This window comes from Pseudomyrmex gracilis, unplaced genomic scaffold (genome assembly GCF_002006095.1).
Source record: "Pseudomyrmex gracilis isolate BER0280 unplaced genomic scaffold, ASM200609v1 scaffold_18, whole genome shotgun sequence".
NCBI classification, from domain to species: domain Eukaryota; kingdom Metazoa; phylum Arthropoda; class Insecta; order Hymenoptera; family Formicidae; genus Pseudomyrmex; species Pseudomyrmex gracilis.
In genome coordinates, this window is record NW_018020602.1 from 72,978 (window position 1) to 94,450 (window position 21,473).

Here is a 21,473-nt window from a genome sequence, read left to right on the forward strand (position 1 = left end):
CTTTCTAAATTTTAACGCGTCTTAGGGCCGTAGTGCGGTAGTGACACTTTTCCGGACATGGGTCCCTATACTCAAATGTTTTCTACTGTTGCACTGAATAACCCCTAGAAGTTTGATCCCATAGTTCTGAAACACCCTGTATAGAGAACCAAAAAGCTACTTAAAGACATTTACATAAAAATGCTTGTAAGTGATAGATAAAGTGTACATACAAAGTAAACTCTTCTTAATTACACATATGTACACACCCAATGTGATTACATAATAAATATAAAGACAAAATCACTAATCTTATTTTTTCACAGCTGCTTCCACAGCGTCTATCAATTCTTGCAGATGACATATCTTAGTAGTTGAGATATCAAGGTCCTTGATCTGGAAAAAAATTTTTTTAAGTATTAATCACTATAATCTGTTATTAAGTCCGTCAAAAGAATATGAGACATACTCCTGTACAACTGTGAGAAACACTGTGAATAAACAGAGAGATATAATATAAATCTTACCAAATTTATATAACCGTCTACATCCACTTTGAGCTGAATACGTATTTTCTCATCGTCACTAGTTCCTTGTTGCTCCGAAGGAAGAATTCCAGTAGATTTGTCGCGTATCTTCTTCAATCTTCGTAAACTCTCCTCAGTTTTTTGTACGGATGTTAACACGTCGGTAATAAATAATAAATAACTAAAATAAAAAAAAAACAAACATTCCAGAGAATCTTTTAACTGGATATAGTTTTATAGCTTTAATATTATTGTTCGCCGAATCTCCTATTCCGGAGATATATGTACGTAATTACAACTTACCTTTTTGTTAACGAAGACAAAGTTAGTTCTAACCAGATAGCAGTAAGCTCAGGAATAATTTGATTATAATCTCCATAGAAATTAGTAAAAGGAACCATTGCGCTCTTCACATAAGGACAAGGTTTAGTCGGTACATCTCGTTTCGTTCTTCTAAATAATCTAGGAATGTCGCTGACTTGTTTCAAGTGTACTACACATTGTTCCGAGAGCTCGTTCACAATCTCTTGCGTAAGTGAAGGTAATAAATTCGCTAGATTCTTCGATGTCTCACTCAGAGAATCTGTAACATGACAAATCAACATAAAAGATATATATATACAATGTATATATAAATTGTATAAAATCAATTTTAATACTTCATGAGAATGTTACCGTCTAGCAATTTTGATTTAGTAATGTTCTCATTATTGATTTTGGATTGTACCATTTGTAAAAAAGATGGCAGCGCCTTTACCAGTTTTTCCACATCACTGTACAAATATACTAAAAAATTTAATCTTGTGGAATGTTTTGAATCACTTGAATTGGTTTCATTTATTATCGGCCATACCTTTAAATACAAAAGTCTTGGTTTGAATACAAATCGTTAGTTAGCACATAAACAAATCATACCTGTTTTGTCGCATTTTGACACCAGGTTTGATACCTTGAGCATATCTGAAGACTTAATTTCCAAAATCTGAAACATTACAAATTGACATCAATTAATACACAGCGATAAGCAGGAATTCAATACAATTATAACAAGCAAGACAAAGCTTTAAATAACTGACAGCATTTTGTTAAAAGAAGAAAATTATAGAAAATTTCCTCACTTATGAAACAATTGATACAAGTAGATATCGTCGGTCCATATCCTCAACAAATTATCCCAAACTGCGCAAGTGGCGTGAAGCGAAAACTCTTCCTGTGTCAGTGTAACAAGACTGCCTTTGACTGAGTTTGGTGATATCGGTTCGGCTAATACTGTTTCCACGAGGCCGGCTATCTCTTGAAATCGAATTTGAAAGTATACAGGTAAATTCCATTTCTTGAGAAAAGTTTTGTATTGTGGATGATTCCTCAGTGCCATCAAAGTTTCAGGTGTAACACAAGCTGCTTCCAATTTTGTTAAGAAATCTAATGTGGCTGTGTATCTCTGAAAAAAAGTGATATTTGAAAGATTTATCTTGGATATGTATTTTATTTACAATTTTTCAACAATAATTTGTTTACTTTATGAAATAGTACTGGATCTCCTGGAGCAAAAATAGATTTTATGTACTGTTCAATCTTTTCTTCAACTTCAATCCAAAAACTGTTTACTAAAAAATTAAATCCTTTTACGGATACTCTGTAACATATCAATAATAACATACACGTATATTATCATATATATTTTAATCTTAAAATTTCATTGCTGCGTGTTCTTTCTGTATAACAAAGATTTGACTTATCAATAGAGAACTCTATAGGATTTTCTCTGATATCCAGACCAAAATCTTTCTCTCTACAGAACGAAGCGCAGTAATAAAATCTTCGTCTCAAAATTAATTATGACTATCACTAAATAGAAATTAAAAAAACATACCTATCAGGACATAGCGTGATATCTAACAGCTGTTTTAGTTCCACATTTAGAATGTTCAATAGTCTGTGATAAATACTTTGCAAACCAAGCGGATCACTTTGAAGATTTTCCTCATTAACCACATTATAAATTAACGGTCTTACAAGCTCTTGTCGCACAAGTTCTTCTGCATTAGTTATTTTATTAAGTGTGAGATAAATTCGAAGACAACGAATTTCCAAATTTGAATTCTTCTCTTGCATACACGCCAAGAATAATTCGTTCAGACAAGTTAGGTACAAGTTTTCTAATTCTATACTCTCCTGTTACAAAATAAATTGATACAATTACAACACAATTATATCTCTATAGCATGTTCCTTTATTACATATCATACTTTTATTTTTACCTTTTCATGGTCAACTGAAATTGTCGATTTACATCTAGATATATGAAATTTCAATTGATTTAATTCAATTGCAGCCTGTTCCAAAACATCAATTTTTGTAGGAGTTTCCATAAACGTTTTCACAGATAATACAGAAGAAAGTTTTTTCAATGACTTGTACACATGTTGCAAACTGTACACACTTTGTTTATATTCTCTTATTCTCATATTTTCATTAAGATTAGTTGAAATAGCTGTAATCTCATCGTTTAAAGCTTGTTGAACTTGCTGTTAATAAAGTTTTTTTTTTTATTAGCAAACAAAAAGTCTACAAAATATTTAGTATACAACAATTTCTAAGCAATCTTATAAACACTGTTAAAAGAAAGAAACAACAAAAACAAAAACTGTAATTTTACCATAACTTCCTCTCTTAGCTGTCCAAGAGGAGCTTGCAAGTCATTGATAGCTTTGTCCAAACCAATTAAATTACTGGACAGATTCACAAAATCTGTGTAATCTCTGTTGATCAAATCAATCATTGCGGACCTAAGCAATTTCAAGTACATGCCAAGATCATCTCGTATCGTCTCTAGTTTACCACTTTTCCTGTGATCTTGCAAGAAAGTATCGACATCGAAATTTTCCTACAAAAACAAAAAATATATTAAATTTTCTATACTACGTTTCTCTTTAATGTCACAGCAGCTAGTGGACTATAAAATAAGACATCACACATTACCTGTATAAAATCAAGCTCGCAAAAGCACAAATCTTTCGGAGCTTTTGGCAAGGTAATATTATTATCTGACATAATTATATATTTACAATTAGTATTTTCTTTTAAGTCTAAAAAAACGAAAGAATCTGGCAGGAAAACCTGTCACTCTGCCCTACAAAACAACGAATTAAGCGCTAAAGCTGATGAGGTTAAGAAATGTCATATCGACCGAGGGTACATATATTTTGTATGTACACAGTTTGTTTTTATTATAGGCAAGTATACACAATAAAATCTATATAACATATTTTAAATGTAGAAAAATTAAATTATGTAAACAAAGATGATGTTGTGTGTGTTATTTAGAATTCAGTTAGTTTTTTTTTAGCGCATACACATATATATATATATATATATATATATGTGTGTGATGTGTATACGCGTTTTATATACTAATAATTTAAAGACAACACTACAAAATTGAATAACAACACGCAATTGAATAACAAAATTAAACACTATACGTCGCACACATATATGTACACTCAACATCACATCAATACATCTTTCTAATATATGCAATAGCACTTTGTGTGCGTGGGTGTACTTGTAATCATGCACAAAAGAATATTTTATAGTATTTTGCAATGCCACATTTACGCATATCTTCACATTATAATTTACATAATTATAATTGGCTATTTTCATTAACTTAGGAAGAATCTTACACAGCAATAACAAATATAAATTTATATAGTATATATCGCAAGTGTGTAAGTAATACAATAAAAACAATAGAAAAAAGAAGAAATGTGACAATATAACAACACATAAAATAAATAAAATACTATAGAAATAATAATTAAATGAAATTAATAATCCAGTAGAATGAATTTAATAATCCAGATAACACTTTGCTGGTCATGTATATACACGATGACGCACTGAGAGATAAGATTTTCTTTAATCATAGATCATCTTTGTGCGTGATTTGGCAGAAATACTCTTTATTCGCGCAAAATTTTTTTCTGGATATTTTACTACTGCGTGCTATATACACGAAAAAAATATATGTTTCGTGAACAGAAATCCATGCAAATCTCGTATAAGTTTATATGCTAACACACGCAAAACTTGCACGTAAGAAATGTTTTCTTAGGTAACTGTTAGTGAATATGTATAATTAGCATGTATGCTACGTACAAAAGTATATTGACGTTTTAAAAACGATATGCACAGTAGTTCTCTGTTAAGAAAAGATCTTTCTATTCAACTACACCAAAAAAAGGTCGGTCATAAAATTTACGAGCGACCTTGTTTTTTTTTTTTTTTCACTAGTGGCACAGCGACTGATTGCTCTGTCATGCTCATTTTTCTTTTTCTATTTTTTCCTTTCTCGAGCGGTTGGTAACTTATGACTTATCTGCTTGTTATAATCGAGGTTTTCCAAATCCGAAATTCTTCGTTTAACAAAGTATTACTGTATATATTTAACTCTTAAGGAGTTTATTCACTAAAATGCTACTACTTACATTACACTTGATTATAGTTTTTTTTCCACTGTTCTACGTTTAAAATTTTGTCACGTCTGTCCGCGTAGTATCATTTGTTTTAGATAAGTGATATAAAAAATCGCATCTTTTATATTCTTACAAGAGAAGCAATATACTATATGTATATGTGTATATATATATACACATACATATACATATACATATATACATATATATATATATATACATACATATATATATATATACGATTATTAGTATAAATTTCTTAAATGCTACTACCATCAGAATGAAAACATATTTGTAAAATTCACATATCAAGAATGTAGATATGGAACGCTAACAGACATTCACTCTGCATCTGTTTTTATATACTAATAATACAAATGATAAATGAAAATTTCTTTATCCTTAGAATACTTAAAATTAATAATTTTTCAGTAAAATTATCTTTAAAATTATGATTATTAATATAGACGTAATATGTAAGTGATATAATTCAAGAGATTGGTAACAATTTTTCTTTCGCTGTCGCGCTCAAACCTTCAAAATGTCCTTTCGCGATCTGTTTGCAGTGTCAGTGAATAGACTCCTCAAGCAAGAGCATTAAAAATATATAATTTGTCACTAAATCGTTCTAAACATTATATAACTTTAACTATGTCATAAACGATGAGACAATTTTGACAGAAGGTCGTTCTGACTTAAAAGCTTCGATGCCCTCTGATGTCACAGAGGTACCAGTCACGTCCAAATATTCCAATGTCGATACGTTGAAAGCCAAATGAGTGAGACTCGAATTCGTAACGCGTGGATAATGTCTGGAAAAGAAAAAGATTAACAAATAAGAACTTGTTATTATTGTTATATTTTTGCAAACTTACATATTTTTTCAATCATTTTTTTTTGTAATTTTTATAATACTAGTCGATAACTCACCTAACCACTAGTGTCTTCAAATTTGGATTATTGGAAACTTGTTTTTCTTCTTGGGCTATTATCATTCCTTCTGGGGAACTATTTATCACTCTTCTGTCACAGAGATCACTTCCAAGTGCACAGATTGCTCTATCCGATACCAAACATCGCATCGAATAATTTCTCTCAAAAACAAATTCATCCTCAACTAGAAACTTGAATCAGAATAGAATTTATTTTTACAATATGTTGCAAATTCAGAAAAATGATTAATTCTTATGAATATTATGTAAATAGAGGTTTTGTTATAAATACTTGTGCTAAATGATCATCTTCAAAGATTGCAGGCATTTGCAAAGCGTTTGCCTGCCGTTGACGCTGTTGTTGTTGACGTTGAATGATTTCGGGTGACTCCTCTCTTAAATGTTCCGGGCATTCTAAGTACAGGTGTTGTAAACTTTTAGTGCTACTGAAACAACCGACTTCGCTGTCTCCAATTCCTGTATTTCGTAAATCTAAAATCTAAAAAAACAAAACAAAATGTTGAAATGAGTTTTTTCCAATAACAGTGAACACGGTGATCAATCAATAATGCAAAAAAGTAAAATATCATACCTCTAGTGTTTTAAATCCAAATCTAGTTGCTAAACTAGCGTACGCAACACATTCACCCATACGGGAACATGAATACAGTCTAAGTTCTGTAAGTTTTGGAATTTTGCTAATAACCAGTAAAGAATGTGGCGTAAACCAGTCACAAAAGTTCAAAATCAAACACTGAAAATTAAGATTTTAATGCACAATTGTTGTCCACACAATTCACACATTTATACCAAGATCTTTCCTTACTCTTAAATTTGGCATGTGAAGATCCATTTTAAAGAAATAGGACTTATTTTGTTGCGCATAATCCATTTCACAACCTTCTAGTGACAGTTTCTCAATGGTACTTGGAAAATCTGTTATCGGAATCTAGAAGCAATTATAAAATAAATTAAGTAAGTTTTGGTTCAGTAGAAAAAATAGAAATAAAAGAAAATAAAGATATAAAATATTATATATTATATATTTTATAATATTATAAATATTACATTATACTCTTGTAATATTTACAATATATTATATACATATGTAATACCTTATCTCCGTTTATATGATAATCTTCAATTATCAATTCTTTAAGTTGCTTGCACAGTGTTCTCACATTCTTGAGAAAACTTTGTGTAAGAACTGTATTGTTAGAAACTAAATCACCACGTATTGCCAAACTTGTTGTCATTGGTTGTAAAAATTTTGTATATTTGTCAAAGTCATCCAGAACCATAGGCTGTGTACGAAAGTCTACGTTTCTCCACAAAGTTCTGTCTTGTGTTAATCGTGCAAATCTTTGACAACATCTACAATGATTCAAAACAAAAATAAATTGTAAAACAAAATAAAAGAGGCATCATAAAAAATTTTATAAAATACATAAAAACCAAAATATAACTCACAAACTGAGAGTCATAAGATCCTGTGGATCTAAGTATTTCAATATGTAAAGCAGAACATCATCTGAGAATTCAAGAATGTTTGGAGATGTTGCACCATTTAAATCTGTGACTTCTAGTTTTACTCGCTTTGCCTCGCTGCTGGATGGCTCGGGAGAAAGAGATTTGCTCCGTTTCATTTTTATTTTTCTCTTACACCTATACAGAAAAGAAACACAAAGTAGAAAACAAGACAAATATATCTGAGAATTCTAAAATATAACAAGACTAGAACTGCAGGAGTATAACATTCTTCATGCAGATAACATCAAGAAACCTACAGTTTACAAAAAAATTTAAACATATATACACACACATGTTTTACTTAAATTATTGTCTTGTATATAACACACTGACTTTCACAAAAGAAATAAGCTATACTATTTACATATGACAGATAATGTTGGCGCAAGTTAAAGAATTCTTGTTGCAATAGAATTGCAAATTATTCTGCATGTTTCCACAAAAAAATATAAGACTAGAGAATCACTCAATGATACTTTCTGCAGAAACAAATGATCACTAAAATACAAATGAGATTCAATTCAGAAAACACATATTCCAATCTCATTCCAATTGTTGAAAAGCAATCTATTTCTGTTTTCTTTGTCTGAAATCTGGAGATGGTGAAAAAATTTCTGCCAACCATAATGCACAAATTCTGCAATGGAAACTGTTTTCTTGGGTTTTTCAGTTTTACACACAAGAAATCAATTTGATGCCAACCTGTTTGTTTATATATTTTCTATCTCTTTTGTTTATATATGTGTGTATGTATTATATACGAAATATTTTTGTTTTTTTTTGTTGATTACTATTTTACAAATGTAAGAAAAATCTAACAAGTATCATAAACTCAAAAATATATTACTGCCAATACGTGAACTGTTAAATATAAAATTTATCATTAAAAACAAATCAACACAAGCACAATATTGTGTGATTCGCTCTTCCGATCGTATCTATTTTCACTAGAGATCTAGAATCTTAACGCTATGTAAACAGGATTACAAACGATTTTGATTCGCAATTGTACAAAGCTAGTTTGAATAATAATTTTATCTACAATACATATAAAAAAATGTAAGATACGGGAAAGTAATATTTTTGATGCAAAAACATAACCATAAAAAGTGACAAATTCTTACCTCAAGAACTTTTGAATAAGAATGGAAAAAAAATCTGCAAATAGAAATATGTATAAATTCACCTTTAGCGCAAAACGTCACTCGAGTATGAATATGCATATATATGTCAATTCTCTATCTATCTCTCTCTGTCTCTCTCTCTCTCTCTCTCTCTACTTTTGTGTGTATAAAACAATGATTCTATATCTTCACAAAGCACACAAAAAACACCGCGTGCAGAGAAAAGACTGAAGAGCAGCCACGATCCCAGGTTAGCGATTATCGCTTTTCCGCCCTGTTCGCTAGCGCTATGTCCGCGGTGGTGCGCATTGGCACCTACCTACGTAGCCATGTTTACAAGCGTTTTGTTTTCTATTCTGTGCTGTATTACCCGTGATAATCAGTTATTTTTCTTCGCCATCGATCTGTTGGCCAGTCTGCCAACCATTGTTGACAACTTTGGTAACGTGTCGGTGTCGGTCGGACATGTTTAGGTGTTGAAAATTGCGGACAATGCGGACTAGTGCGAATCCCTGATGTTTATTTATTACACAATGGTGAATACACCATGCCTTATATGTAGAAAATATCAAAAAGATCATACGCATTTGAGTTTTCACAAGTAAGAGATAAATAAACCATCTTTTCTATTGAAACTTGCGCAAAACTGTTCTTCTCTTACGCGCGTATAGTTGCGAATTAACCTCAGTTCTCACCATCAAAACATATATATTATATATATATATATATATATATATGTACGCGAATGACGCGAGGAACACGTTTCTTTACATCATGTATATTTTTGCGTATATTTCTTTTTATAGCTTCCCAAAATGCGAAAAGCTGAAAAAAGTTTGGCTAGAACGTTTGAATCTGATCAACTTCGAGCCGAAACAAAACGATTTGATCTGTTCGGATCACTTCAAAAAATCGTGTATCATTCCCGGCAAGAGAAGACGTTTGATATCCGGCAGTATTCCTTACATAAATAAAGGTAATTGCGAGTTGCAAAATGTGCTCTTTACAAAAAAAAAAAACAAATAACAAAATGTTCAGAGAAATGAAGACATCATGTGTAACGAGATGAACTTTCAACCGTTTAGAAGAAATTGAAGAAGAAATTGAATTCGCCGTCAGTAATAACGCAACTAAGCCAGCTGGGAATTGCGTTGACGATGACGTATCCGAACCGGCTGTTAATAACGACGCAACAGCAGCTATTCTCATCAATAACGACACGATGAAATCGCTAGTGATTTATCGCACGAACAATTTACCACCGATTGTGACAGAACGTTTTAATATACACAAAATGGTGGCGGCAACCAGTAAATACCGTTTTTAAAATTCCAGAATTGCAATCAATCTTCCGTATTTACTTAGGCTTCGTAGCGTTAAATCTCACGTATGGCTAGCAAAAACGTGTTACGAGATCGTATTGACAACAGTACTGAATGTATCACTTGTTGTAGCAAATGAATGTCATAGCAAAAGTTCTCCAACCAACAGGGAGGTTGTTGTAGCGAATGTAGAGCGAGACCATACCTACTGCGTTCCTCTGATTGTCGATCACAAGAGGGAGTTGGAAAGAACGAAGGAGATCGTCAAAGAGCTGAAGTCGTCAAACGCACTGTTGAAACGCAAATTGAGACGAGCGAAACAAACAATTCATACACTACTTGACATGGTAAGCTTCTCTTAATTTATACAAAAGCCAAGTATCGTGCGAAGCATTTTTTAATTAATCGTCACCTTTCTTTCGCACTTGCTTGTCTTTTTTCAGATTCCTAAAACCTCCTTCGCTGAGAGAAAAGAGACGAGCAAAGTGTTTTGTGAATTGTAAAAAAAAAAACGCAAATGACATGTTGAGTTTATTCTTTTTTGTGTTTTAAATATATATTTTATATTATTATGTATATATACGACGTGATGCATCATAAAAACGGTGGAATCACGTTGACACGTCTGGTGCTGCTTCTCCGAACGGTTCGATTTGGTGTCGCAACATCTAGCCAGTCATGACGCGATGACGAGCATTCAGAGACGACTTAGTTAGCGCTAAGTATATTTTTAAAAAAATTTGAATCACGCATTGATATTGCAACATGCCTTAACTTACGAGAGAGAGAAAGAAAGAGAGATACGAGAGCTTTTTATTTTACATCAGTTCATTGTACACATCGCAATTCTATATTCAAATATTTATATACTTTATATTATCGTTAACGATCGAACATAAAAATGACAAAAATTCCTGTTTTTGTCACGAGACTCAGCAAGCTGTCTTTTTTTTTTTTTTTTTTGGCGCAAATTACTCGGGAGAAAGGGGCGAGGAGAAAGGGAGAAAATTGTATAAGAGATAAAAAGAAAGATAGAAAAGAGCAAATACCATGTCGATGCGATTCTGTGTGATGGGATTTCTTTTGTACACCAGTTCAAATTTATAAAAAGTAATCTGCTTGCGGTTTTTTGCTAGGTATGCCGCGGCTTTCCTGCGGCGCAGCTTCGAATATCGTGAAGTCTCTCTGCAGATGCTCGTTCAGTTCCAATATCGCGGCTACGTTGCCGCATCTGCAATGCGAAAAACAAATGTACAGAAAATTATGTTTAAATATTATGTTTAAATTCTTTTTGTAACATCTTGAGTTTTTACACAAGTGGCAAACAAGATGAGATAACTGTGATAAGAACAGGCGACATATTTTTGATAAATGTGTAACACTTCGAGTAAGTTGATGAGAAATTGGAGTTACCTAGATGTAAAAAGATTTAAAAGAAAATATTTAAAAAATATATAAACGTGAGAAAGATTTAATTTGAGTAACGGAGTGTCTAAAATTTCCTTCTGGAAGAAACCAGGAAAAAAAAAAGATACAAGAATAAATACATGAGAATTACGTGCCTGTAACAGTAGTTTGGCGCGGACCAAACTGTCAACACAGTCTCATTAAAGTGCCACTTGTAGCCCTCCATCACCAACTGATGGGCTCTGCAAATCATGTCGATGTCGTTGGCGGAATTGAACTGCGCAACTACGTCGCTGCCAAAGAGATAGCCGGCACCACGGGGCGACACACCCCAACCTTGCGTGTCCTCGGGATCCGACCACAACAAATCGCACATTGGTCCGTCGTGAGGAACCTGCGTCATCGACCAGATTTTGAAAAAAAAATTGAATCGAGTCTCGACAGGAAAAAACTTTTTTAGATCTTGTTGTCGCTACAACAAAACATCGCAGCGAGTAAAAATCGAAGAAACTTTACTTCTTGTTTCCTATCTATAGTCCGAATTTGATCCAAGGTTTGGATACTGGGCGACAATCCGCCGTGAACACAAAAGATCTTGCCATCGATGATGGCGGATAACGAGAGGTAGTCGAATATCTCTGTGCAGTATCTCCACACTGTTATGCTACCGTATTTGCGCAAACACTCGTCGTAAAATCCGTAAACTTGCGTTATCTGTCGCGATTCGTGATTCCCTCTTATCAGTGTAATTCTGTCGGGATAACGGACCTGCAATAAGAACGTGTAATACACATTGTAAAAGAAAAAAAAACACTTTTGTTTCACACGTCAACAAGTCGTAGTTCCTCAAACTCTCTCGATGTCCGTACCTTTAATGCGAGGAGAAGAAGGAACGTTTCGACACTGTAAAAGCCTCTGTCTACGAAGTCTCCCATAAAGAGATAATTTGTTTCCGGCACATCCCCGCCTACTTTGAACAATTCTTTTAAATCATAAAACTGGCCGTGGATATCACCGCAAACCTAAAAAAAAAAGAAGAAAAACAACAACAACACGGCGAATCGATTCTCTTTTCGTTCCGAAAAAAAGATCGGCCACTTCCTCGAGAAAGATATACTTACTGTCACTGGCGAGTCCACACGCTGCACATTGCTCTCCTCGATGAGGATCTCCCGAGCTTTGGCACACAGAGCTTTCACCTCCGCCTCCTTGATGATCTCGCACTTCTTCAGCTGTTCGATCTGCCGATCCAAGTCACTGGACTCGGCCATCGTCTGGGGCACGGGAGTTGGGACTTGGGTCTGAGATCGGTCTCACTCGCGATTTTTCACGGCTGCTCTCGCGTGCAATTCCACGACAGGAAACAAAATCGCAGAGAGTACGCCCTAGTCCTAGGGAGAGAGGAGAATATCGAGAAAAAAATTGAAAAACCTTGCGCGTACGCGCGGATACGCGCAAGAGAATCGCGCGATATATACTTACGGCGCGATCTCGCTACCGATCTCGATTGTTGTTCCCCTTGGAATTTCGCGAGAGATACGTGATCAATGCATCTGGGCGTGTGAGAGAACGTGCGGTTATCCGCTTCGTAAACACCAAAACGCCGATTGTGAATGAGAACCTCGCGCGCTTGGCGGGACAATGCTCGACCGCACTCGGAATTCCGATTCGTCGCGAACTGTTCCCACAGTAAGCCGCCGACATCCAAGCTGTTTCGCACGAACGCGCGATCGCGAATAGAAGGCGAAAAGGTGTTGGGATTGAAATAAACCGCAAAGCCCGTGTCACACCGGAGCAGTTGACATCGAATTGGATGTCAGCCAATCGGAGCGGGTAAGTACGAACTCGAGTTCAGCGAACTTCCGATTGGTCAAGTTTCGATCTCACGAAGCCATAAGGCCTTGTTTTGGCCTTGTTTATGCGGGTAATAACTGTTAATTTATGCCGGAATTGGAGTACAGTTCAACTATAGGATTTCAATGCTTCTGTTATATTCTGTCATGCTTATGTTAATAAACAGAAATATTAAAATCTTTAGGCCCGCATAAACCAGGCCTAAACCAATCTCGAAACCGTGGAATCACCATGGGGTGCCGGGTCCAAAGCCTCACCGCAAATGTTTCGAAGCATCGTTCTACTTCTTCTTCTTCTTTGCACTTATGGCACCGTGCCCCTTTAACTGTTTAGGCACCGGCCAGTCTTTGCGAAGCATCGTTCTATCTTTATTTCTCGTAAATAACGGAACAAAGATAGAACGACTCTTCGAAACATTCGAAACATGTTTTTAGTTTGCCGATTTTCTCGCCAGGCGGCGCTCCGCTGACCCGAACTCGTGGTTGAAAGTTGACAACCCTGCTAATTACGAGCTCGCGTTTGAATTGAATTCGGAGAGTTCGTTACTTGACGCAACCCGAGTGACAGTTTCGTCTATTGTATTTGTTGCTCGCGTGAGGTAAATTATTATTATTTTAATCGCACGGTAATGTACGATTTAATACTTGCGATAAAATACAAAGACCAAAGTTTTTTCGCGATATTTCGCGGAATTTGAGAGCGCACGTCTTTGAATAACCGAGCTGCGTATGACAGATTTGAGAGAGAGTTATTATCGAATTGTTTTTCGATCAATCGCCTCGTTTCCGAATATTTGTGCGAAGAACCAGCGAGTCCCGAGCGTTTTCTCAAAGAGACTCTGCGATCACAACGCACGAGTGTTCAGAAACAAGCGACTAAGAAGGTCTTGAAAGAGGCAAGACCTGTAGTTTGTTTATTTTTAATGATATACAGTCTGTCATTGATGACTCACTAGACGTTACAGAATCCAAATTAACGTTGATTCGTAAAATTGCAGTTTGTTCGCAGATTTTTACACTACCTCAATCCATGCAAGAAGCTTGAAACAATGAAGCCTCAGGATATGCCATGTTACGATGTGTTGCTCGCACCGTTTCAACAGGCAACAAGGATTGAATTGGAAACCAACATAAATACCAGCACAGAGTGTTGTTTAAATATAAAGAACACGTGTGACAAGTTATTGCACGTAGGAAACTCATAAGAAAACTTTATTGCGACAAGTGGTCATGATCTTGTATTTTGTGTTCTAACAAGTTTCTTTTGTTTTTAGGTAACTGTAACAAAAGCACCAGCGCCGGAACGCCATATTACTTTGACTTCATCCGAATTAGACATTGAAGGGAACGACATTGGCGTGATTTATATCAAATGGACCCCCAGGGAAGCTGGATGTTGGCGAGATGTGTTGCAACTCACGGACAACAAACGAGTCAAGTACAACATTCACATAGCGACAACCGCCAAGAGCTTTAAAAAAAGCAACAAGCCGCAGAAAAAAGCAGCAAAGCCTCTGTCGTCAGGTTTCTCAAATCATGCCGCGTCGATAAGCAACAAACGAGTTCAGCAGAACAATGAGATACAAATTCCCGTTCTTAATCAACCACGACTGATCACTCACTTTGAGGCGAAACAATCCAGATCGAAATACGAAATTGGTTCGAACAAGGAAAACATATGTAGCGCAAACGGTGAGACAAAGCTTGGCGCGTTACAAGGAAGAAATGATGGAGTCAATCGTCATTCCGTTAAAATGGAGAATGTTTTGTACGAGCAGAATGCAAACGTGTGGAACGACGGTAGTATCCTGCCGCAGGTTTTGCTTCCTTCAAACGAGTTGCAGGACTCGCGCAGAGTCACGTATGTTAAGGAAAGAAGACACTACGGCGGCGTACTGTACGAACACAACGAAGAAGAAGAAGAAGAAGAAGAAGAAGAAAAAAAGGAAGTTCCCAAAGACACGACGAGCGACAAGCCGCAATCTGACTTTTCTATGTTGCTGGACAAGTTTACACTCGCCTCTGTGAACGAAGCGCGACCGAGTTCTCCGCGATCGTCAAAACAAGAATCGATGGAAGAGTCATCGTCCCAGAGTGGCGATAAGCACAGAACGTTCAATATCAGTCCTGGAAAATCGTTCGTCGTATCCGCGCTGTCTCCTTCCTGCAACAAAACGATCGCGAAGACCACCCACAACAACGTTCTGTCACAGTCCGTAGGCGTGTACAATTTGTCGCCGATCAAATTCGACGGATGTTCCCTCGCAAACGGCCCCACGGACATAATTTCATCGTCTCCGATCACTCACTTCGCTTGCGACGGGTCGAGGGATTTTCGCGAACAATCGAGGCGTTTCGCGATAGACACGATCGATCGCGGCGTCCAGACAACTCCCAAAGACTACTTCGTCTTCGAAATAATTCCCGAGAAAAGGAAATCGGGGGATATGTATATCGAGATTTCTCCGCCGAAGAAATCGCATCTTCTCTCAAAGACGGTGTCCGCGTCGGTGACGAAATTGAGTAATCCAGGTAGAGTCTTTAAGAACAAACCTGTGTACGACGGAAGGAGAAAACACAAAGAATTGCGTCTGAACAGTACGCCCGGAAGAAAAAATACTCCAGCAATCAAGTTGACCAAGTTGTCTCTCAACGCTCTGAGTCAGACTAAGTGGCACTCGTCGTCTTTCAGAGAATCCACCAGAATAGAGAGAAAAGACGAATCTTTCATTTACGAGAAATTCGAGCTGGATCTGTTCGCGCTGTCTACGACCGAGGACCCGTTTCTGAAGAAATTCGGATATTGCGACGAAAAATGGATGCTGCGACAGGAACTTGCGTTCACAAAGTGGTTGAACGCTCTGCTCTCGTCGCCGGAGGATCTGTCCGTTGACATTGAAACCGCTGTAATAGACATCGGCAAGATTTGGCAGTCGTGCAAAGCGCAAAAGGACAATTTGCTGGCCGAGACGAGGGAGGCCGTGTCCGCCAGGTATCACACGAGCACCAGATTGAACACATTGCGAAAAGCTGCGAGCGCCATGTACACTCGCGACGAAATCGCCAAGATTTTCTCAAGTACCAGCGAATATATCGCCAAGGGAACTTTGTCCATCAGATCGGATCGCAATCTACAACGCGATATCGGTTTGCAAAAACTTATACTGAGCCTGTTCCTAAGCTACAATCCACTGTGGTTGCGCATTGGTCTGGAGACCGTCTACGGCGAGTGCATTCCATTGCGCTCCAACAACGACATCATCGGCCTGACTCGCTTTCTGCTGAACAGATTTTTCTCGGATCCGCGAATCACCAAAATGTCTGGCTATCACAAGACCAATCCGAGTCAGAAACTCGTCACGACGATGAACCAGTTCATCTTGAAGAAGTTTCTCTTCCTAGTGTATTTCCTGGATTACGCAAAGCAACGCAAGCTGATCGGTCACGACCCGTGTCTGTTCCACAAACGTTCCGAGTACAAGGAGAGTCGTGAGATCTTGTTGAGCTTCTCGCGCGAGGTTCTCAGCGGCATCGGCGACGTCACGAAGATGCTGCGTAGTCACAATTACGTGCTCACCTATCGACAGACTTACATCGAAGAATACGACTACGCCGTGACGAATATACGATACGACCTGCGTGACGGCGTGCGACTGTGTCGCGCCATGGAGCTCATTACCGGCCGACGAGGATTGACGGAACGCTGTCGTGTGCCGGCGATATCGCGTCTACAGAAGATCCACAATGTGGACGTGGCATTGAACGCTCTGCGCGACGCCGGTTACGTCCTCGAGGGCGACATAGACGCGAAGAGCATCGCCGACGGCCACTGCGAGAAGACGTTGTCACTTCTATGGCAGATCATTCACAAGTATCAGGCGCCGCGATTCGACCGGTCGGCCCGTGTGATCCAGAAATGGTGGCGAGCGCAGCTCTGGTATATTTGCGTAAAGAAATTTTTGCGTGCGCGCAGAAACCTCGCCGCGCTCGTGATTCAACGTGCGTGGCGACGCAAACTGACGCCACCGTGGTGGCGCGAAGTCGATTTTAATTTGGAGGAACGCAAGAGATTCTTACGCGCTAGAACGGCTGCGATACAACTTCAGAGATGGTGGCGAAACTGGAGGCGGACACGGGTGTTCAGGGAGAAACTGCAGGAAGCGAGGAAGAGACGCAGGGCGGTGACCGCAATACAGAGAAGATGGAGAGCGTCGTTGCTGATGAAGGTAAAGCGAAATGAGTTTCTGCGCTTGAAGAACGCCGCCTTAACAGTTCAGGCACACTGGAAAGCGACGCGAGCGATGAAACTCCAACGTTCCGAGTATCTCGCGTGCAAAAACGCTGCCACGAGAATACAGTCATGGTGGAGGTCCGAAAAGATCGCGCGGGAACAGCGCGAACGCTTTCTTCGTATCGGGAAAAGCGCGCGTGTCATCCAGAGTTGGTGGAGAAGATACCTATTAATGCGAGAAGCGCGTAACAACTTCCTGCGGGTGAAATTTGCGGTGCGAACCATAGAGATATGGTGGACAAGCGTGCTTGAGAGAAAGAAGTTCCTTCGGTATCGCGAAAGCGTCGTTGTCATTCAGAGAAGGTGGAGAACTCACCGAGCCCGCAGGCGAGAAACCGCCTCCGTGAAGATACAAACGTGGTGGCGTGAAGTCATTCTCACCAGACGTCAACGCGAAGAATTCCTGCGACTGCGAAACGCAACGTTAGCGGTTCAAAAGAACTGGCGAGCGAGAACAGCCAGAAGACGCTATCTGGAGCAGCGACGAGCAGCCTCGCTGATACAGTCGTGGTATCGTCGCGCCAAATTGGCGCGAGCTGTTCGGCAACGCTACCTGGAGATGAGAAATGCCGCGATAAAAATCCAAAACTTCTGGCGCGGCGTCGTGCTGGCTCGCGCGGATCGCCAGAGATACCTGAGGCAGAAGAAAGCATGCGTCACTCTGCAATCTTGGTGGCGAATGATCAGACAAAAAAGCGAATATAACAAGGTCAGAACCAGCGTGTTGATCGTGCAAAGAAGATGGCGCGCTATAAGAGCCGCTCGCGCAGCGAACAGAGAACTTATGCGGACGCGAGCGGCCGTCGTTTTCCAAGCTCATTGGAAGGGTTTACTTCAGAGAAGACGATATGTCGTTTTGCGCCAGGCCGCGATAGTCGTTCAGTCGCGTTACAGAATGATAATTGCAGTGCGTAGATACAAGACCGTCAAACACGCCGCGTTGACCATACAGATTTACTGGCGAGCCTACGTCGCGCGTAAACGAGACCGATCGCGTTATCTGTTTCTGCGCCAAATGGTGATCAAGATACAGCGTCGTTACAGACGGAAGAGAGCCGAAAAAGAGGAAAAACTGCGCCGACAGCAGCGCGAGGAATCGCTGGCCATGAAGATTCGAGACGAGTGCAAAGAAGCACTCCATGTGCTTCAAGAAGATACCGCGAGTATAGCGCGTCCAGATAGCGCCTATTGGCAACAAGTGATCAGTGCAATACAAACCTGCAGCGATCTCGGGTTGCTGAACTTTTATCTGAACAACTTGGGTAAGTGGCGCATCTTTGCGCTTGAAAAATTTAATATCGCATGATCAACGTATAAACTTTCCGAATGAGTAAAATTCGGATTTTACAATTTTACAAAAGAATTCTGAAGTTTTCTTAAAAAAATGACAAATAAACTTTCTGGTAGCTTTTAACGTAAATGATTTACATCTGTCACGTACTAGATACTATAACGAAATTGTCACCGACCGTTCGCATCATCCTTTGCGAGGTGAACGTGGCCGACGATATTTACAACATGATACTGCTGAACAATAGATCGCTGCCGTGGATGAACGTCTGCCAGCAAGCATGCAGCATTTTAATCACCTTAGCAAAGGACCCGGACACGAGAAAATATGTTGTTAAGGTGGGGTTTGGAAAGCAGAAGAGCTTCATTTTTCTATTTTACATTGTTTACTCTCGCTGCGTCATTTTAAAAACATGCACGATATTTTTCTTATCACTAGGAAGAGCACGCGTTGACGTTAGTGAAGCTCTTGAACATATCGTTGAAGCACAAGGACGTGTTCTTGTATTGCGCCACTCTGATATGGCTACTCAGCCAGGACGAAAATTACGCCAAGGTACACATTTTTTGCCCAATCAGTCGGCTAATGTGGAATATTCAACATTAGTCGAGACCCGGAAGTTTTTACAATTCTTGGATTTTCGATGTTTCACAGACGCTAGCGACGTGTCCGCAAATAAGTTGGCTGATACAGAATACTCAACAGAAGTTGCCCAAGTCAGTGACGACGAAGCTTCAGAAATCGAAGTCTGTGGAAAATAAGCTCGATAATACAACCAACTCCGCGCTGGTTTTTACCGACATCAATTGCGCCATTGAAGCTATTACTAAGAATATTTGTGACGCTAACTTATAAGGTTGGTTAATATATAACAAACATAAATATGTGTCTGTTATTTCTTCTTTTTTGTTTTACGTATCTTCGGCCTCCTAATTTCGATATTCACCGCCGGTGCTGCAAATCTACAGTACGTGTAACGTTAACTATAGACTTTCGGTGAAACGCGAATCTTATCTTCAACAACTACTACTACTACTACTGCTATTAGGTTTCAAATATGTTAAAGACCGATCAAGAAAATGAGAGATCAAGACAAATGAGTTTTCATTCTGCTTTAATAACCGACTCATTTTCTAAAAACGTGGGCAGAACACTGGCAACGCGCGATGACAATTCGGATCTGCATATAATACAATAAGAGATAAATGTAATCTTTATTTACAGTGTGTTACTCACAAATAAAATTAATAATATTAATAATAATATATTTATATATATTATAATAATGCCGTGAAATGACCATGTGTGACAACGTGACAAATGACGATGGTGATGAGATGATCATGATGACGATAATGAATGATGATAATAATAATGAGTGTGATAACGATGCGGAGATGATAAATTATAACTATATAATAGTGATCAAAAACCGTAATTAGCAACAGCAGCTGTAGACTCGATAGTAATAATAATGTAGTGGTAGTTAGTTCGTAGCGGTAGCAATAAGTGTATTTTACTTTGACTTAATTATCATGTACAGATTTAAGTTCTTTGATCTGTTTAATCAGATACGCCTTCTCGTCGTTGAACTGCTCGTCCTCGGAACGGTCCGTATGGAAGCGCGTGAGGAATTCAATCAGCTTCTCCTGATTGCGGAGCAATATATCCAGGATGGGTTTCGGTTTGTTCGGATTCGCGACGAATACCTGCACACGACGACCACATGGAACTGTTAATTTTTGATTTCCTGTTTCTTGTTTTATTTATATCAAGATCACAGGGAGGAAAGAAGATATAATTTATTTTTAACTGATTTTAACTAATTTGAACTACTTTAGAAAAATTGCGAGAGATCTTAATTGACTAACAAATTAATCAAATTTCAAAATACAAAGTTGATGATCACACCGTGACCATTCCGCCGTACCTTAAAGACGTGGAAAGCCTCGAACTGTATGTTTCGAGATTTTTCCTTTAGCATGTTCATCATCAACTTCAAATTATCCGGATTCGATATATATCGTGTCATGACCTGCAACAGTTTTTTTTTTTTTTTTTTTTTCCATTATATAAAGTCTAACTGAGATAATTTGCATATTTGCCAGAAAAAAGTTTGCAGAAATTCTTATACACGGATTTCTAAGCTAAATTTTTTCCCGACATTGTTTGTACAATCTTTCTCTCTCTCTAATATATGTAAAAATTAAGTTGCATCGATTTTTAGAATTTATGTGTACGTAAACTATGCTACGTTAATTTTTAAAGACTTTCTTATTTTTTAGAATAGTTTTTTGTACGTTATCTGTTTATATACTGTAGTTTGTACGTTTCTAATGTTGTACACGTGTATTTTCTACTTTATTAAACTTATTTTGTAACGTTTACTCGCGCAATGTTAATTTATATTTTCAATTATTTTATTTTGGAATCAAATATATAAAAAAAAATGTGTTACAAAAGTTATTGTCACGCATGTGCTACATACATAAATAACATTGCTTATACAACAATTGGTTCGAATACTTACGGTAAAATTGTGTCTATCGAGCAGCAGCTCGCCGAGTAACTTCAAACTTTGTCGTCGTGTTACATAATTTTCCGAATTGAGTAACCTCTGATAGTGCGAGAAAACTTTATCGTAATTTATCTCTAAAAATTCGGCGCTGAGTATTTTATGCCTTGTAAGTAATTCCTAAACAAAAAAAAAACACAATGGAGTCACATTCGTTCGTA

The 21,473-nt window shown here is 37.8% G+C and overlaps 6 protein-coding genes across 11 annotated transcripts in view; 2 read left to right on the top strand and 4 right to left on the bottom strand.

Moving 5' to 3' along the window:
• Positions 1–93: 93 nt before the first annotated feature.
• On the bottom strand, positions 94–3,684 carry LOC109851625 (conserved oligomeric Golgi complex subunit 2). The gene is made up of 11 exons (XM_020421875.1): positions 3,489–3,684; positions 3,166–3,393; positions 2,768–3,034; positions 2,380–2,681; positions 2,025–2,142; positions 1,625–1,947; positions 1,422–1,488; positions 1,182–1,359; positions 810–1,089; positions 507–687; positions 94–375 (listed from the first exon to the last, which is right to left on the bottom strand). Exons 1-11 carry the CDS (start codon positions 3,558–3,560, stop codon positions 292–294), a joined length of 2,100 nt encoding a protein of 699 aa, XP_020277464.1. The 5' UTR covers positions 3,561–3,684; the 3' UTR covers positions 94–291.
• Positions 3,685–5,195: 1,511 nt separating this feature from the next.
• LOC109851642 lies at positions 5,196–8,840 on the bottom strand. Of its 3 annotated transcripts, none has more exons than XM_020421907.1 (8): positions 8,636–8,840; positions 7,390–7,584; positions 7,035–7,293; positions 6,746–6,868; positions 6,512–6,673; positions 6,212–6,418; positions 5,918–6,111; positions 5,196–5,799 (listed from the first exon to the last, which is right to left on the bottom strand). In XM_020421907.1, exons 2-8 carry the CDS (start codon positions 7,563–7,565, stop codon positions 5,637–5,639), a joined length of 1,284 nt encoding a protein of 427 aa, XP_020277496.1. In that variant the 5' UTR covers positions 7,566–7,584; positions 8,636–8,840; the 3' UTR covers positions 5,196–5,636. The 3 variants fall into 3 exon arrangements, with proteins under 3 accessions (XP_020277496.1, XP_020277494.1, XP_020277497.1); XM_020421905.1 differs by lacking the exon at positions 8,636–8,840 and adding an exon at positions 7,814–8,161; XM_020421908.1 differs by lacking the exon at positions 8,636–8,840 and adding an exon at positions 7,740–7,761.
• A 141-nt stretch (positions 8,841–8,981) lies between these two features.
• On the top strand, positions 8,982–10,400 carry LOC109851644 (THAP domain-containing protein 3-like). The gene is made up of 5 exons (XM_020421910.1): positions 8,982–9,174; positions 9,380–9,549; positions 9,659–9,883; positions 10,028–10,242; positions 10,339–10,400. Exons 1-5 carry the CDS (start codon positions 9,089–9,091, stop codon positions 10,396–10,398), a joined length of 756 nt encoding a protein of 251 aa, XP_020277499.1. The 5' UTR covers positions 8,982–9,088; the 3' UTR covers positions 10,399–10,400.
• Positions 10,401–10,405: 5 nt separating this feature from the next.
• On the bottom strand, positions 10,406–13,016 carry LOC109851643 (serine/threonine-protein phosphatase 4 catalytic subunit). Of its 2 annotated transcripts, XR_002249923.1 has the most exons (7): positions 12,785–13,016; positions 12,424–12,693; positions 12,172–12,324; positions 11,819–12,070; positions 11,458–11,696; positions 10,945–11,126; positions 10,406–10,613 (listed from the first exon to the last, which is right to left on the bottom strand). XR_002249923.1 is itself a non-coding variant. In XM_020421909.1 (6 exons), exons 2-6 carry the CDS (start codon positions 12,571–12,573, stop codon positions 10,997–10,999), a joined length of 924 nt encoding a protein of 307 aa, XP_020277498.1. In that variant the 5' UTR covers positions 12,574–12,693; positions 12,785–13,016; the 3' UTR covers positions 10,692–10,996. The 2 variants fall into 2 exon arrangements, 1 of the variants encoding a protein (XP_020277498.1); XM_020421909.1 differs by lacking the exon at positions 10,406–10,613 and having other exon boundaries at positions 10,692–11,126.
• A 72-nt stretch (positions 13,017–13,088) lies between these two features.
• LOC109851641 (protein abnormal spindle) lies at positions 13,089–19,741 on the top strand. 3 transcript variants are annotated; one of them, XM_020421902.1, is made up of 6 exons: positions 13,089–13,135; positions 14,165–14,345; positions 14,430–18,708; positions 18,891–19,075; positions 19,176–19,292; positions 19,392–19,741. In XM_020421902.1, the coding sequence occupies exons 1-6, from the start codon at positions 13,116–13,118 to the stop codon at positions 19,590–19,592; spliced, it is 4,983 nt and encodes a 1,660-aa protein (XP_020277491.1). In that variant the 5' UTR covers positions 13,089–13,115; the 3' UTR covers positions 19,593–19,741. The 3 variants fall into 3 exon arrangements, with proteins under 3 accessions (XP_020277491.1, XP_020277492.1, XP_020277493.1); XM_020421903.1 differs by lacking the exon at positions 13,089–13,135 and adding an exon at positions 13,676–13,754 and having other exon boundaries at positions 14,154–14,345; XM_020421904.1 differs by lacking the exon at positions 13,089–13,135 and adding an exon at positions 13,681–13,754.
• Positions 19,742–19,924: 183 nt separating this feature from the next.
• The window catches only part of LOC109864195 (protein Mo25), a 4,352-nt gene continuing 2,803 nt past the window's right edge, over positions 19,925–21,473 (bottom strand). The window contains exons 4-6 of the mRNA XM_020445183.1: positions 21,268–21,432; positions 20,668–20,772; positions 19,925–20,446 (exon numbers count right to left, since the gene is read on the bottom strand). Of these exons, the coding sequence (XP_020300772.1) occupies positions 20,264–20,446; positions 20,668–20,772; positions 21,268–21,432 (453 nt within the window). The 3' untranslated portion in view covers positions 19,925–20,263. The remainder of the gene's footprint in view (positions 20,447–20,667; positions 20,773–21,267; positions 21,433–21,473) is intronic.